The sequence below is a fragment of the Pipistrellus hanaki genome (assembly GCF_964339955.1).
Source record: "Pipistrellus hanaki genome assembly, chromosome: 12".
NCBI lineage: Eukaryota > Metazoa > Chordata > Mammalia > Chiroptera > Vespertilionidae > Pipistrellus > Pipistrellus hanaki.
Window position 1 is genome coordinate 19,789,664 of NC_140514.1, and position 16,174 is coordinate 19,805,837.

The 16,174-nt window shown below is 42.9% G+C and overlaps 1 protein-coding gene across 4 annotated transcripts in view; it reads right to left on the reverse strand.

Annotated features, from left to right (window-relative positions):
- Nucleotides 1-16,174, reverse strand: part of THADA (THADA armadillo repeat containing) — a 279,146-nt gene that overhangs the window by 119,121 nt on the left and 143,851 nt on the right. For all 4 annotated transcript variants that reach the window (XM_084901467.1, XM_084901468.1, XM_084901466.1 and 1 more), the window contains exon 29: nt 8,914-9,082. In XM_084901467.1, the coding sequence (XP_084757593.1) occupies nt 8,914-9,082 (169 nt within the window). The remainder of the gene's footprint in view (nt 1-8,913; nt 9,083-16,174) is intronic.

The following is a 16,174-nucleotide window of genomic DNA, read 5'->3' on the forward strand; positions in this document are numbered from 1 at the left end:
CTTGCACCCTGCATTTGAAGTCCACAGGCCTGCAGAGTCCAAGTGTCTTGGCCTGGCATTTGTGGTCTCACATGTTGACCCTTGCCCACTTTACCAATCACATATCCCATCTGTTCCTGACACCCTCCTGGAGCCAGTAGACTGGTGTACTCATTGTCCCCTGCAAACACTCCTGCATGCCCTGCTCTGTGCCTCGGTTCACACCAAGTCCTTTGTCTCAATAGCAGAACACTAGTTTAAAGGTTTATCCCAAGACTCAATGTCCCCACAAAGCCACCTCTCGCTCTCCCCTCAGATGTGTGTTCTCAGCCACTCGCCTGGCACACAGCACAGTCAGGTATTTCTGTGTACCTGTTTATGATGTGGTAAGCTTGTTTTTCACTGCAGCTCACAGATCTCTTGAGGGCAGAGAATGTTACATATTAACTTTTCTTGGTATTCTCCATGGTACCTCCATAGTATTATGCACAAATAATCACTCAGTAACTATCTGCTAAGTAAAAGAATATACAGGTACAGACAGCTAAATATAGGAGAGGAGGTGCTGTGATGAACACTTTCCTGAACTCACGGGACCCACTGACTGACTCACTCTGCTTTTGTGGGGAAAAAACTTCATGCAGTCCCTAGTAACCTCCACATCCAGCATGGGACAATACTGAGCACACAGGTTTCCCAAGCAGTGACATCCTTCCTGGCCTTGTTTATCCACTATTGCCAACTCTGTGGACACTTCTCCCTGGTTAAAGGCAGTATCAAATATACAGACATGAAACCAACTCAATTTCAGGAGAAAAGATGTTTATTCTTTTTTTAAAAAAGTTTTCCTTTGTCTTTTGGTGGGATTTGCTCAAATGTTACTTTTTCAACAATTACTATTCTGATACCTTATTTAATACTATCACCTGCCCCTTTCTCATATGAATTTCTGATTCCCCTTATCCTACTCTACTTGTTCTCTTTGCCCACAGCAATTATTACCTTATAATAAATGTAATTTACTCATTTATTATCCTAATATATAAAAAGCCAGAGGCTATCACGACAGAAACAATAGGGTGGATGACCGAACACAGGCTGTGTGGGGCAACAAGGCTGGAAGGGGGGTTAGTGAGGGACAACCAAACAATTGAACAGCAGGCTGCATGGGGTGACCAGGCAGGCAGGGGATGGTGAGGGACTATCAAATGACTGAACAGCAGGCTGCGTGGGGTGACCAAGCAGGCAGGGAAGGCATTTTGGGGTGACCAGGCCAGTGAGGGAAGAGGGGGGGGGCAATTGGGGATGACCAGGACAGCAGGGGAGCAGTTGGGGGCAACCAGGTCAGCAGGGGGGCAGGGGAAGTTGGGGGCAACCAAGCCAGCAGTGGGACAGTTAGGGGTGACTAGGCCAGAAAGGGGGGGGCAGTAAAGGACAACCAGGCTGGCAGGCAGAGGTGGTTAGGGGTGATCAGGCTAGCAGAGTGGGCAGTTAGGGGCAATCAGGCAGGCAGGCAGGTGAGCAGTTTGGAGCCAGCAGTCCTGGATTGTGAGAGGGATGTCCGACTGCCGGTCTAAACTGGCATCCAGACATCCCCTGAGGGGTCTCAGAGTGGAGAGGGTACAGGCTGGGCTGAAGGGACTCTCCCTCCCCCCCACCCCCACATGAATTTATGCACTGAGCCCCTAGTGCTTATTATCATAAAGTAGCATAAATTTTATTATAATATCATGTACTACTGCCGTCTCCTTCTAGAATTTAAGCTCTGTGACAGCAGCGATGAGAGCCAGGACCTGTCTCTTGTTCTCTGATGTATTCCAAGCACCTAAAACAGTACCTGGCATGTTGGTGCTCAATCAACAGCTGCCAAACGAACAAATAAACAGACCATGTCAACTTCCATTTCACCCCACATTTTCAAGGCCCCAGAGAGTCATTCTTGCCTAAAAAACTTCTTTCCCGTACCCACAGAAATGGTATAGTATAATGGTTGACTGCACAAACTTGAAAGCTTTGAATCCCAGCTCCACTTTTGACCATTTCTCTTTGCATAACATTAGTCAAATTTCCACCTCTCTCATTCTCAGTTTTCTCATCAGTATAATGGGAATAGTAATAATCCCAGAAGAGTCTCCATAGGCACTCATAAACACACATAGAATAACTGGTATATATATGTGTGTGTGTGTGTATATATATATATATATATATATATATGTGTGTGTGTGTGTGTGTGTGTGTGTGTGTGTGTGTGTGTACAATTTTTTCACCATTACATCTTCTACTTTAATTCTGAATAATACAAAAACCTGGGGACATATGAACTGACAAAACTCTAAATTCTATGTACTCTGACTGAAGCTGTGAGTTCGGAGAATCACAGCGCAGCGGGAGGACCCTGGCCAGTGACAGCGATGGTGCCCTGCAGCCATGCTCTGGCCCTTGCAGCTAAGAGCTGTCCTCCAGACCTGGCAAGCACTCCCTAAGAAACACAAACCAATAAAAGCCTTTCGATATTTATAAGAAAGGGATTAATTCATCTTCAAATGTAGCTTTTTAATTAAAAATGACTTTTCTAGGCTTATATCCAGAAAAAAGGCAATTGCCAAAAAGTAAGGTTTAACAGGGTTTAGTCTTTCTTTCTTTCCTTTTTAAAAGCCCAGTGCTTCCCAGTTCTTTTCATGTCAAAGCACACGTATAAAATAATCTTTCTTTGGCACTCGGGGGTAAACAGATACTGCTGCTCCCAGCTGCAGGTAACTGCCTGGAGCCCCCAGCCCGCTAAGCCCTGGGAGCCGAAGGAACCAATAAATATTTGATGCATGCACAGCCACAGCTTTGGAGAAGCTCTGCTTTAGCCCTTTTTGGGTTGGGGTCTTGCTAGCAATAAGATTTTTCTCCTTTCACACAAACACAAGCGCTCAAAATGAAAAAGTGAATCCAGCCACAAGTCACAAGAGTGAGCATTCTCTTTATGACTCACCTCAGAGAAAGAGCACACTGACTATTTATAACTTCCAGCATCAGCATAATTCCAGGCTTTTGTTTTTGACTTTCCATCCTGAAATTATATTTTCTGTGTATAAAATAAACAACAATGGAGATAGGCCAACCTAAGTCACCAAATGGGATCTGTCAAGTTATGTTCCACTTCTAGACAGCTTGAGCATTCTACTTTATGTTTCACAATTTGGTATCTTTAAGAAATATGAAAAAGATATTGAAATTCTTTAAGCACAAGGTGCTGTCTTAAATGGACATATTTTTAAAAGATGGAATTGATTCTTTTAAATTATACTTATAATCATAAGTTCTGTTGCAACAATATTAGTTTTAATTTTTTTTTCCTAAAAAAATTCGTTTCCTTATTTAGAAAACTGCAATAGAATTTCTACTTAAGGCTACCTCTAGCACTGATTTTCTATTTGCTTTCGATGCCGCTTCTCTTCGTAGCAGAGAATGAAAGATGGCTGGTCTTATCCCTCCATTTCTTGACCAGTGACTCCTTTAGTGACTCCTGGCTGAATCGGTCTACCTTCCTTTCCTGGCTTTCTCCTTTCTTTTCCACAAAGACAATAACTGTTTGTGTCCTCATGCTGTCCCTCCCAGATCATTACCCCTGCTTTCACCCCCAAAGAGTCCCTAGCTCTAGCCCTACTACAGAGTGTAACTGGTGTTACAGACTAATGCGGAAATCACTTTCATTTCAGTCTTCTTTTATGCCAGATGTCCTGTGTGGTGGCTTTAGATTTTGCCTCATCTTCATCCGTTACTCATATGCTCCCTGGTCCCTGAAGGTTTAGTTGGCTCATTTGGTTTCTAACCCACAACTTCCCACACTGGCAGGTGAGAGCCATGCTTAGAACAGGGCAAACGTATTATAGTGTCCAGTGAATTGAATCCAATCTTGACTACTTTTTCATGGTTGCATCAGCTCCCAGACCTAAAATCTACAATTCCTGCAGGTGCCCCTGTTTCAGAGGTTTTGTCATAACCCTTAAAGATGACAGAAGGTATAGCAACTATGAACTTGGCTATATCCTAGCTTCCAAAGCAGGACTCCATATTTCTAGGCTAGGAGTATTAAATGGGAGACTTAAGTGAAGTGATGAGAAAGAGGAACAGAAGGAAGAAAGCTACAGTAAGTGCTTTTTAATAAATTTTTAAAAATTATTGATTTTTAGAGAGAAGGAAGAAAGAGAAACATTGATTTAAAAGATATTTTTATTTATTTCAGAGAGGAAGGGAGAGGGAGAGAGAGATAGAAACATTAATGATGAGAGAAAAATCATTGATAGTTTGTCTCCTGCATGCCCCCAATTAGGGATAGAGCTGGCAAACTGGGCTTGTGACCTCCTGGTTCATAGGTCAACTACTGAGCCACAGCAATCAGGCAAAAACACTGATTTGTTGTTCCACTTATTTACGCATTCATTGGTTGCTTCTTGTATGTGCTCTGACTGGGGTGTCAGGACAATGCTCTAAACAACTGACCTACCCAGCTAGAGCACAACAAGTGCTTTTAAAAGTCTTTTACCAGTTGTAGCTGCTGGGGGTTTCACTGACTTCCTCTGTCCCTCCGTATAATACCAATGGACTTCGTTTCCAATATTGTAGCATCATATCAAATTAGATTTAAGGAGACCAATGGAGTGACAAGGAATTAAAAACAAAGTGAAGACGGATTCTTGGTTTGGTTTCCCTAAGCATCAAAAGTTGGATTCACATTGACTATCAGAGATGCTGCACGTTTTAAAGAGAAAAGGGGCTCCAGAGTCTGACATTTTCTCTCTTCCCCAGGCTACTTCTGCGACAAGTCAATCTCTCAGACTGATCTCAGTTTTCTCGTCAAGAGCCCGGGCTGGGAGGCTGAGGGAGGCGTGTGTGTGTGTGTGTGTGTGTGTGTGTGTGTGTGTGTGTCTGGCAGGAATAGCACCTACCTTGCTGGTTGCTGAGAGCTTTAACGAAATCACATATGCAATTCACGTGGAACGCAGGAGGTGCTCAAAAGGTTCCTTTTACTTCTCTTATGGCAGACTTTCCAAACGCGTGGGCCCGGGCTGTCTGAAGTGCATCCCTGGCTAATATTTCATGTCAACCCAAGTATGCAGCTCTGCTCTTAGCTCCACAGCCAGGAAAGTGGGACCTTTTCCACTCAGAATTCTAAAAGTGCAGCAATCAGGCTCCAAACTTGGGGAGAATAAAAAATTTTTAGAAAAGTGTTCAACAGATTCTGCTGGTAGAAAATGAGAATGCTTAATACCGCAAAGGGATGTGAAGAACTGTGTTGATTAGTTGCATTAACTAAATAAAAAAAAGAACGCCTTTGCCTAGAATGTTCAGATAAAATACAAAAGTGGCTTTTCTGCTTTTCACAGTAGCTAAATAGCCTCAACTGCCCACTGTACCTAACCCATATACAAGAATGGAGAGAAAGAGCAGGGACCACCTTTTTATGTTTATACCATCAGAAAAAGAACCAAAATAGACAGGAAATGAAAAAAACAAAACTCAAAATCCCAACTTTTACTTCAAATGGCATAAATTTCCTTATGAAACACCAAAAGGCAAGTTAAATACCCAAGAATCAGAATGACTCTTTCTTTGTGGTTGCTGGCCAAACTCTTCCTCAACATAAAAGAACATTTTTGGGCTCCAGTGTGATTTCTCGGGTCTGATAAGTCACCTAGTAATAATCTTAAGGCCCCAACATGCAGAATTTTGGCAACAAAAACAGACAGTTAATTCTATTTAAAAGACAGGGTAGCCCTGCCAGTGCTGTTCCCAAATGAGGTAATGTCCATGGCTCTTATCTAGCCTTTATTGAGATTTAATGTCATTTACCACTGGCTCTTGCAAACCTGCTGCATAATCTCACCTTCTCTGGTGTGCGTTACTTCCAGTCCATTTCAACCTTGCAATTAGGAACCTCTGGTTTTTACAATGATTAAGAAATGGATCTCATGGGTTTTTATTTTTTTGCATGTCCTATAATTTAAATCTTTCTTCCGTATACCCGGAACATCGAGAGGTCGGCATATTTCTCGTTTTTAAAGTATACTATAAAAATACTTCTGAGGTTTGATATATTTATGTAAACATTTATCAAAGAAGTAAAAATGTATAATTCAAGAAAATGTTCTGTGAAAGAATTTGTTTTCTGATTACTAAATGATTTCCTGCTTTTGCAAAAACAACCATTTTATATTTACTTAGCTGGCTCTGAAAGTCCCATGGAGATTATCATTCCTTTCAATCCCTAACATCACTTTTCCAGGTGCAGGCCTTGTACTGATTCCAAAGGTGGCTTTATGTGGAGAAGGAATCCATAAGCTGTAGAAAGGAAAGAGGAAAAGAGTCGTGTGCCCCCCACCCCCAATCTTAACCCTTATCATAAGCTTTCCCCATAAAGAACAACAGGGTGAATGAAATAGAACTATTACAACACAGATGAGACATCCCAATGGACATGACAAAAAGATTTTCACGTGCATCTGACTTCCTTTCTTCAACCAGAGGATAAATCAATCTTGGTAAAGACAGGAATCTACTTGACAAACATGAGCACAATACCCAACACCCAACAACCATACTATTGTCCCCCCCGCCCCCCCTAACAAACCCTGTAAGTTTCCAGCACTCAGGAACAAGAGCAACAGCCACAACCACCCAGAATCAGAAGGCTTTTACCTTCCCATACTGTTTCATATTTTATGTAGCAGAAAAAGTAAATTTGAGGATGTCAAACGCAGCCCAGCTACAGAGGAAGGGACATGTATTGTTGCTGGGCAGACTGGTGGTGTGTGTGGGAAATTCGGCCGGGAGGCCCATTTGAGTAACTGGTGAAGAGCCAAAGAAGCAATTCCAACCCCACCACTTTTGACAAAGTTCAGCCAAGAGCGGATCTTCAATAAAGAAAATCTGATGGCTAATTCTCCCTAACAATCTGAGCCTTCCTTGTAACTCAGCTGCACAATCGCGGGATCTCTGAGAAGCCTGTTCTGCATTACTCATTATTGCCAGCACCTTCCCTTCAAAGAAGCAGCAATCTGATAGCATCAAGAGATCTAACTTGTATGGGCCTCAGAGTCCCATCTTTAAAGCCAAGATAATAACTTCTGCTCCTCTCTTTATCACAGGGATATAGTGAAAACCAAGAAAGATGAGTGCTTAAGAGTTTATACTGAAGAAAGCACCAAAGTCTACAATGTACATAACATAGCCCAGAGGATCTGGTCTGGAAGCCTCAGGGGTCATACATTCTTTTCAGGAGGTCTGCAATATTAAACATTTTCCCAAATGATACTAAGACATTGCTTTTCTCTTTTATTCTAATTCTTTCACAAGTGTATAGTGGAGTTTGCCAGAGGGCTACAGGTATGTGATGATGACATCACTCTAATGACTAATGGAATGTGTACTTGTAAGATCTTGTGTTTTAAGATCTTCTGTTTTAGTTTCTCATTAAATATTGATAGACAAAAGCTCTTTGGTATCCTCAATAACTTTTAAGAGGTTAAAGAAGTCCTGAGAGCAGTTTGAGACCTGCCAACCTAGAATTTCAGTCTCACCCAAACTTGCAGTTCTCAGATGGGCTGACTTCTCACCCACCCTGAGCCTTTCTACAAGTTGTTCTGTCTGCATGGGAGACTCTTTTTCCCGCTTCCTTTGACTAACTTCTGCTCTCTGCTTAGATGCCACGTTCTTGGGGAAGCCTTCCCTGACTTCCCCAAGACCAGTTAAGTGGCCCAGCTATGTGTCCCCCTGGTATTTAGCACAGAACATTATGGTTGCCCATTTCTTGGTCTTCTCTTGGCCTTGACTCCTTTAATGCAGGAACTGTTTTGACTGTGACATAGTAGTCTGTAAGAGGAATTCAGTGAATACTCTTGCAATACATCAAACAACTTAGGAAGGAAGGAGAGAATATAGGTCTTTCTTGCATTCTCACCTAGAGGGAATCAGTTACTAAAAATATTAGTTTTCATTATAGCATAGGCTCATTAAAACTGTGATAATAACAATAATAACTATTTATATATCTATATTTTTTATGTACTAGGTACGATGCTAAGAATTCTAATCACTTTATATAGACATTAATTCATTTAGTCTTCACCAAATCCCCATGAGGTATACACTACTATTATCCTCAAAGACACAGATGTGCAGGTAGTGCATATCTAGATTTGAGATTTATACTCGGACAGCCTGGCTGCAGAATCCCGTGCCATTGACTTCACATGTCAGCAGTGTAGACCTCTAGCTTATAAGATACATTGGAATATCAAGGCCATTTCTCAACTCTGCTCACAAATCAGAAACATGATCTAATATTTAAATCCCACTCCCAGCCATGGTGAGTGACCACAACAGACACGTGAACATTAGACCTCCTCACCAATACCACCTGTCCCCAAGTTTATAGTTAGGGTTTAAGAAGAAGTTCCAATAAGAAGTCTATTTATTAAAAACAGAAGTCTCCTTTGTAGCATGGAGAAAATAGGAAAGCAGGGTCTGATATTTCCATGAACAACTCTCCTTGTACTTCTCAGGCTAATCTCTCTTTCAAGGAATGCTCACAACTTCACCCTGAACAAGGAGCATCTTAGAATGTTCCACAGACATACTTGATGGAAAAGACACAATTTTATCTGGTGCAGGGAGGTAAGTCCAAATGGGAAAGCATACTGTAGAAAACAGAATTTAATGCAACAGATGACCTGGCAGAATTACAGTGTGACACTGTACTCATGATTGTAATGAAAAAAGAAAAAATACACCTAAGAAATGCTTGTTCTTTCAGCAATAGAAAAAGTTCTGTGAATAAAGTTAAAAGCTTGTGCAATAAATCTTCATCTGCTAACACTATATGAGAAACCAAAGTTTACCCTGTGATGTTTGACAGAAGTCACACAAAGCAACTTTACTTACCTGGAGAAGCGTCCCATGAATATGGTTTTGCCGGAAACACTGGTCAGTGCAATTGGGGAGTTTGTCCAACAGAGTTCGGATAGTAGCAGGGACTTCGTCTCTCATAACAAATGGAACCAAGGCACGAGCTGCCATTTCACGAGAGCGGTAGACAGGTGAATTACCACATCTGGAAAGAAATAAAAACACAAGACCATTCAATACTCACTTTCACATCATGCCTTTGTATGTGCTGATCTACCTAGTTCTGTCTGAGATAGTGAAGGTGAGGGGGTAATGGAATTGCTCTTTACTCCAAAAGATGTTTTTGTTTTTTTTTAATACAATTATTCCAAATGATTGTGTGTGTGTGTGTGTGTGTGTGTGTGTGTGTGTGTGTGTGTTAGTTCTATGGGCAACTTTGCTTTTCTTATAAAAATCATTAACATCTATGATTCTATCACAGGGATAAATGTAGATAGGCTTTGGGAATAAGATAATAGGCAAAAATGGCTTACTCCTCAGCAAGCAAACAAAAGCACCATGGTAAGTGCCATGAGAATGGCAGTGTTGTCTTTGAGGAGCCCATACTGTAGTTGGCAAGATGAGAAGTATGTTTGAGAGTTGAAAGATGATCAAAAGCACAAGGCAGTACTGGAAAAATGATAAGCAAGTAATCTTGACATTATGGCTACAAGAGGATAAGATTGTGGGTTGTGGTTCTGAGAAAAATGTAACTTAGAAAACCTAGCATAATTTAAGCACACCAAAAGAAATCAGGCAATTGTTCTACCAGGTACAGTGGAAAGCAAGGGTAGATGCTCTAGGTATAGGTAGATGTGTCTGGTTGAAGCAGAGACTCTTAAATAACAGTGGAACTTAAGGCTGAGGGGTGGGTCACCTCAGACTAGGGAGTGCCAAATGGAAAACTATATGATCAGAACTTGCCAAGAGAACAAAAGTGGATCTTCAAGTTGCCAAATCCTTGCCTCTGGGCTAACTCACACTGAAAGAGCTTGAATAGAAACCACCAGCTCCTAAATAAGTAAAAGTCATGGATAAGTGGTATTTTGAGATTCTACAAAAGTCATTGGAAAGGCAGGCCATCCTCTAAGGGCCTCTTGACTTTGTAAACACTCAGAACCTGAGAGTACACAACCATTTTGCTGAAACTATGCACTTGAGAGCCTCCCAGACACAATCTTAGTTGAGAGGAAAGCCCAACATAAGTCCTAGCCTAGAGGAGTTCTTGACTAGAATGCCCAAGACTTCATGATCATTCATCCAATTAAAAAAGTAACCCAGCTTAGAATCAAGAAATGTCTTGGATGCCAAGACAAGGAGGGCAGAGGAGAGTAGGACAAAGAGATGGGCTCTTGTTTAGTTTGTTTGTTTTTGTTTTTCTCAAAGTTAATCAGTATTCCAAGAAGGAATTTCTGGTAAAATCAGAGCCATTAGGCCCATGTGGCCGGTTATGCTTAGCAGAGGAACAAAGGCCTATGACTGAAATGCTTCTAACGCCTATCACCGACATTTACCTTAATAAGACAAGAAAAGTACAGTTACAATTTCTGTATAAATCGACTGATCTAAGCAGAATTTCATCATGGGGAGTAGGGTAGGAGGAGGTGGTAGGGAAAGGAGAGAAAGAGATGTCAGGTAAGTCAAAACACTGTCACCCTCCTCACCAAAAGTATACGTCTGTGAGATAGGTCCATCAGCCCACGCTTTCAGGTGAAGAGATCCCCTTACATTGCATTACGGGAAGACAGTGAAGGCTTCGGTTACAGTAGGTAGCTCGAGATTTCCCAATGGTCTTTGACTAGGTTCTGCCAACTCTAAAATGATTAAATGTTTAATCTGTAATTGGCAAATGCAGTAAAATGTTTGCTTTGGCCCAAGGGAGGTTAGGAGGGTGAGTAAGAAAACTTCATTTGACAGAGAAAAGAAAATACTCTGAAAATGCTTTGAGATTTAATTAGCAAATGACCTCACTCGGCACAGTCATTTGTCCTAAGCTTTCCCTTCTGTCTGTCCCCCACTCCTCCAATGCACACATTTTGTGCTATAGTGTGTTTTATGTTACCGAAAGGGCTCTTGTGTATAAATGTTTCTTTTCAAATACAAATAACTCTGACATGGTTACAGATGTTTAGTTTCTAATTAGTAGTAACTGTACACTAAAGAATGCCCCTCCTTTTACTCCTGACCTTTTACAAATGATGATTTCCCAAAGGAATCTGGCATCCTTACAGAAGAAAGAATGGAAAGTGGGAAGAGAGCCAACATTTTCTGCTTTCGGATACCCTTTACTAGGGTACTTTCCAAATGCACACAATCAGGTTAAAGAGCAAAACAAAACCTCCCCACAAAAAAAGTAATGCAATTACAGAAAAAGAGAAGAAGCCTATTTTAAAAGTAGTATTTAATTAAGTAACATTCATTATAAAGCAATGATTAAATGTAACTTCAAACCTCTCTATTGCAAATTGTTTAAATGGAAGGGTAGATTATTTCTCTCTCTCTCTCTCTCTCTCTCTCTCTCTCTCTCTCTCTCTCTCTCCTTCTCTCTCTCTCTCTCTCTCTCTCTCTCTCTCACACACACACACACACACACACAGCAAAAAACCATTTCCAGGTTGCTGTTTTGTTAGCTATTAGAAGCAGGGAGGGGGTTCTGATGGGATTTAGCGCTTCTCCAGATATATGTGGCCCAGAGTGTAAGGGGATACACACTGTCTTTTTAACCCTAAGTGAAATACATCTGAAGCTAAACTCTATTTTTCTCTTGAGCAGAGTCTTCTAGTTTGATTCAGGAAATGTGTCAAACCAGGCAGAGATGCTCTTCAGGAACGTAGAAGCCAGTGGCTCCAAGGATGGAAAAACAGAGCTAAAATGGAAGAGCCACTATTTCTCCCAGTCTCAATTTCTTCTGGAAAATAAAGAAGAAAAAATGCCTGGCAGGCATGGCTCAGCTGTTGAGCACTGATGTATGAACCTGGATGTCACAGTTCGATTCCTGGTCAGGAAACATGCCCAGGATGTGGGCTCAATCCTCAGTGTGGGGTATGCAGAAGGCAGCTGATCAATTATTCTCTCTCATCACTGATGTATATCTCTCTCTCCCTCTCCCTTCCTCTCTGAAATCAATAAAAATATATTTTAAAAAAAATAAAGTGGATGTGGAATCCTGAAGGCCTTTTCTGCTTTTACCATTGTTTGAAAACATTTTTCTCAGTAGCTCTAGCTGTGCTTTAGGCATGAAAACCAGGTCCTCCATAGGATCCGAGGGACACCTTTGGAAGCCAGGAACCTGAAGATCCCCAGGAGTTTAGAATGTAATATTCTGAGGAGGGAAAGACCACTCTTCTGAGATCATCCCCCCATTCCATTCAGTTTCACAGAGTGGTGGCTAAGGTTTTTTTGTTTGTTTGTTTTTCTAGGTATTTCCCTCTTATATTTGCCCTGAGAATCTGTTCCAGTTTCTCCTGAATGGTTTCACAAGTAAGTGGGCAGACATCCCTAAAACTGGCTCTGCTCACCCATACCTGTAGGTTGGGCATGGAGACATCTCCTGAGGGCCTAGCACAAGCATGCACTGGGGTAAACACAAGAGAATCAGAGAGAGAAATCACTGCCCAGCCACAGGGAACCTACAGGTAGGGGAGAAGATGCGATCAGCCAATGCTGTGCAGGGCCATGCAAAGTAAACATAAGGTGCTTGTAGAAGAACTGAGGAGGGACCAAGAGAGGAGGGTGGGTGGGCTGGGAGACCCCAGGCAGATGTGACTAAGTGGGGTCAGGCAGAAAGAATACTTGGGTTTGGCGAGAAAGGGGTGTTCTTTCCAGGCCTGTGCCTTTTCCTACATGAACCCAAACTGCTCCTCAGTGCACTTAGTCAGAAGGAAGGGAAGAGAGGTTTACTAAGTGTGAGCCAGGACTGCTTACCTACATTAGACTATTTCACTTTGCTAAATCTTCACTATGAGGTCATTGTCATCATCCTATTCTAAGATGAGGAAAGTGAGGTCTTGCTTTCTAATTAGGGTCTGTCCACCTGCCAAGTTCAGTATAAGAATTCACAATGTAGTTGCCTCAAAATCCTCAGAGCCTTAGAAAAACAAACTGTTTCCCGAGTAACCTGTTCAACCTAATCACACTGGGGGGTGAACGACTTCTGGAATGAACCCATCTCTCATTGGTAGATTGTGAAGCAGAACAATAAGATGGTGCTGATAATAAACAATATGTACTGAGCACGGCAGGGGCCAGACGTAGTGTTAAAAGCTTTGCATGTAATACATCATTTAATCCTTACAACAAGGCAGAATGGCTGAGCGATCACTTCTAAGCATGTGGGGAGGTATTTTTGAACCGAGTGTTCTATGTGAGAGCTGGGGGCCTTGAGTAAGTCACTCCTGAGTGACTGTCTTCAGAAAAGTCTCAGAATGGCTTCAGGACCCAGCCAATAACTCCCTCCACTCTCCATCACTGACATAAGCCATGTTCCCCCACTTCCTCTACATTCCCAGACCCAGCTCCAGTCCTGATCCCCACTTACAGAGATCAAGCTGTACCTTCCACAAAGCAGAAGGCTCCAGCTTCTGATGCTAATGAAAATGATCATCTGCATTCCCTAGATGCCCCTACATGACCAAGGGGTTAGCCTCTTGGGAGCTGGCCTGAGTTGGAAGACACTGTCTGACCTACACCCAAGTCTCTGACTGAATGTACTCACGAACACCCTGCTTCTCATACAACATGCCTGTCTGCTCATGGGGAATGACAATCTTCAAAGTTGAGACAACTTAACCTTGCAGGGTATCTCTGAAGGCTGGGTTAGCAGGGGTGGCTGGGGCCTCAGGTTATATGCTATTAAGATAAAAAATCTTTCTACATATTTTTTGTCACATTAACTATTATTTCATTCTTAGTGCTGTGCATATTGTAGTTCGCTCTTGCTGGAATGAATGTCCTTTCACCATGTTGGAACTCCTCTTCATCTTTTGAACTCTGCTCAGGTATCACTTCTTTGGGAAAACCTTACTGCAACCCCTCTGGTGAGAATCAATCACTTTCTTTCCCATCCCTGTCCCTGCGATTGCATATTTAGATCTGTCAGAGCAGGGGACACGTCTCATTTGCCTTCCCCACAGTACCCCTCAGGCATCATGCTGGCTTGATCAAATCTTGAGATCAGAAACAAGGTCTTTATACTTCTGAGTAAAATAGAACATAGGACAGGAGTTAAGAACATGTTCTGGAATTCAGCAGACCTCACTTTAAATCTAAGTCCTGTCATTTACTCGTGTCTGACCTTGGACAGGTTAGTGAAACACCCAGGTTTTTAATCTATAAAATGGGGAAGAGTAATGATCTCATAGGGCTGTTATGATGCTTAAAAGAGATAACACATCCTATCGAATAAAAGGGTAATATGCAAATTAACTATCACTCCATCACAAAGATGGTGGTACCTATAGCCACAAGATGGCGGCACCCAGTCCCCTCAGCCCAATGGAGTCCTGGGGGGGGGGGGGGGGAGAGGGGCGGCCACTCTGAGTGGGCAGCGTGAATGGCCTGGTGGAATGCTTGTTTTGTCACCGCAGAGTCAAGGCAAGCGTTCTGCCCTCACAGAGGAGTAGCAGGGACCTCTGGGCAGTGCATGCACATGGCCTTCTACATGAAACTCGGCAAGCATGTCCGCCTACATACATTAGGCTTACTGCTTAGATTACCTTTCCTTCTGTGTTTAAAGAGAGGCTGAGGTTGCTGGGTGTTGCTGTCCCTGGGACCGCTGCACCACAGGCTGTGGGGCGTTGGCACCCTCCAGAACTGGGTGCTGCTGTGAGGAGCAGTGCCCATTCTCTGGGATCCACCTGGGCCCAGCATGTCCAGGGGAGGCAGCTGGGAGCAGACAGATCCTGGGCTTAGGGAGTAAGGGGTGGGGTAGGGAGCAAGCAGGAGGAAAGGAGGTCAGGGAGATTCATTCCAATGGCTCTCACTCCAAGGCCTCACTCAAGTGCAGAAAGCTCTCCAGTGGTGTCAGAGCCTTGGACCTTGCCTTGGGATTCTCTGACTCCCCCACCCTTAGGCTGCAGCTCACCAACTTCAGGGAGAGAGGATGTTTGAGAAACCAGCCTGTATGGGTGGGAAAGAGTGTGGGAGCATCCCTCTGTTTGCTTCTGACTGTTTTCTCTTTGTAACTCCAATTTCTGGTTTTCTACACTCTTTCTTAGGGTGACCTGGCTTTTGACAGCAAAAACAGACTCCTCTACAGTTTCACAGCAGACCTCATGGACTGATTCTGCTGCCTCGCCCTCAGAAACCAGCAGGTGTATATATCATGTTCATGTAAAGACATTCAAACCTGTAGAGAACTTTTACGAGTTTACTCGAGCCAAACTGTCCACACTTGCTGGGAAGCAGAATCCTAAGGGGTTGGGACAATGATCTGGAGAATGGCTGTTTTTTGCTTTGTTTTATCATTCTTCTTCTTTTTTAAAAATTTAATTATATTTTCATTGATTTCCGAGAGGAAGGGAGCAGGAGAGAGAGACAGAAACATCATCAGTGAGAGAGAATCACTGGTCAGTTGCCTCCTGCAAGTTCCTAACTGGGGATCAAGCCCACAACGAGGCAAACATCTTGCCGCAGGTGCGGAGAGCCTCTGGGCAGTGGGCGCAGAGTGGCCAGGCCCTGCAGAGAGCAGAGAACCATGAGTAGTGGGCCTAAGCCGTCAAGGCTCCAGGATTGGAGAGGACTCCCCTAACGGCTCCAGATTGGAAAGAGGTCGGTTTGTGGGACCCAGATTCGTGTGGCCACTTCATGAATTTCGTGCACCAGGCCTCTAGTATAAAACATGATGCCTATGAGTTAGTGATCAAAACATCGCAGCTATTACTGAATCTGGTAGGTGGAATAACTTAAATTTAAAGCTTTAACAACACGTACAAACTTCTAGTGTTGGCTCTCTTAATAACTGGCCGAGGACACAGGGCCTTGATGTACCAACGGGCTTCAGGAGCTCACCAAGGCCTTTTCTCCCTCTCCCCACCAACAGAGCTGGAAAGGGGAGAAAGAACATTGAGTTTCTTTGGGGCCAATTGAGTGTGAGACCATCTGCCTTTATTCTTCAGGCCCAGGCCCCACATCCTATTTTCTGCCAATTCTAATGCTGTTTCACCAAAGATTTCTTTTTTTCTTTTCATTGTATGTTGTTCCTAGTTTCAAATTTTGCCTTCAGGAAACATATATATGTGTGGGCATGTGCGCATGCATC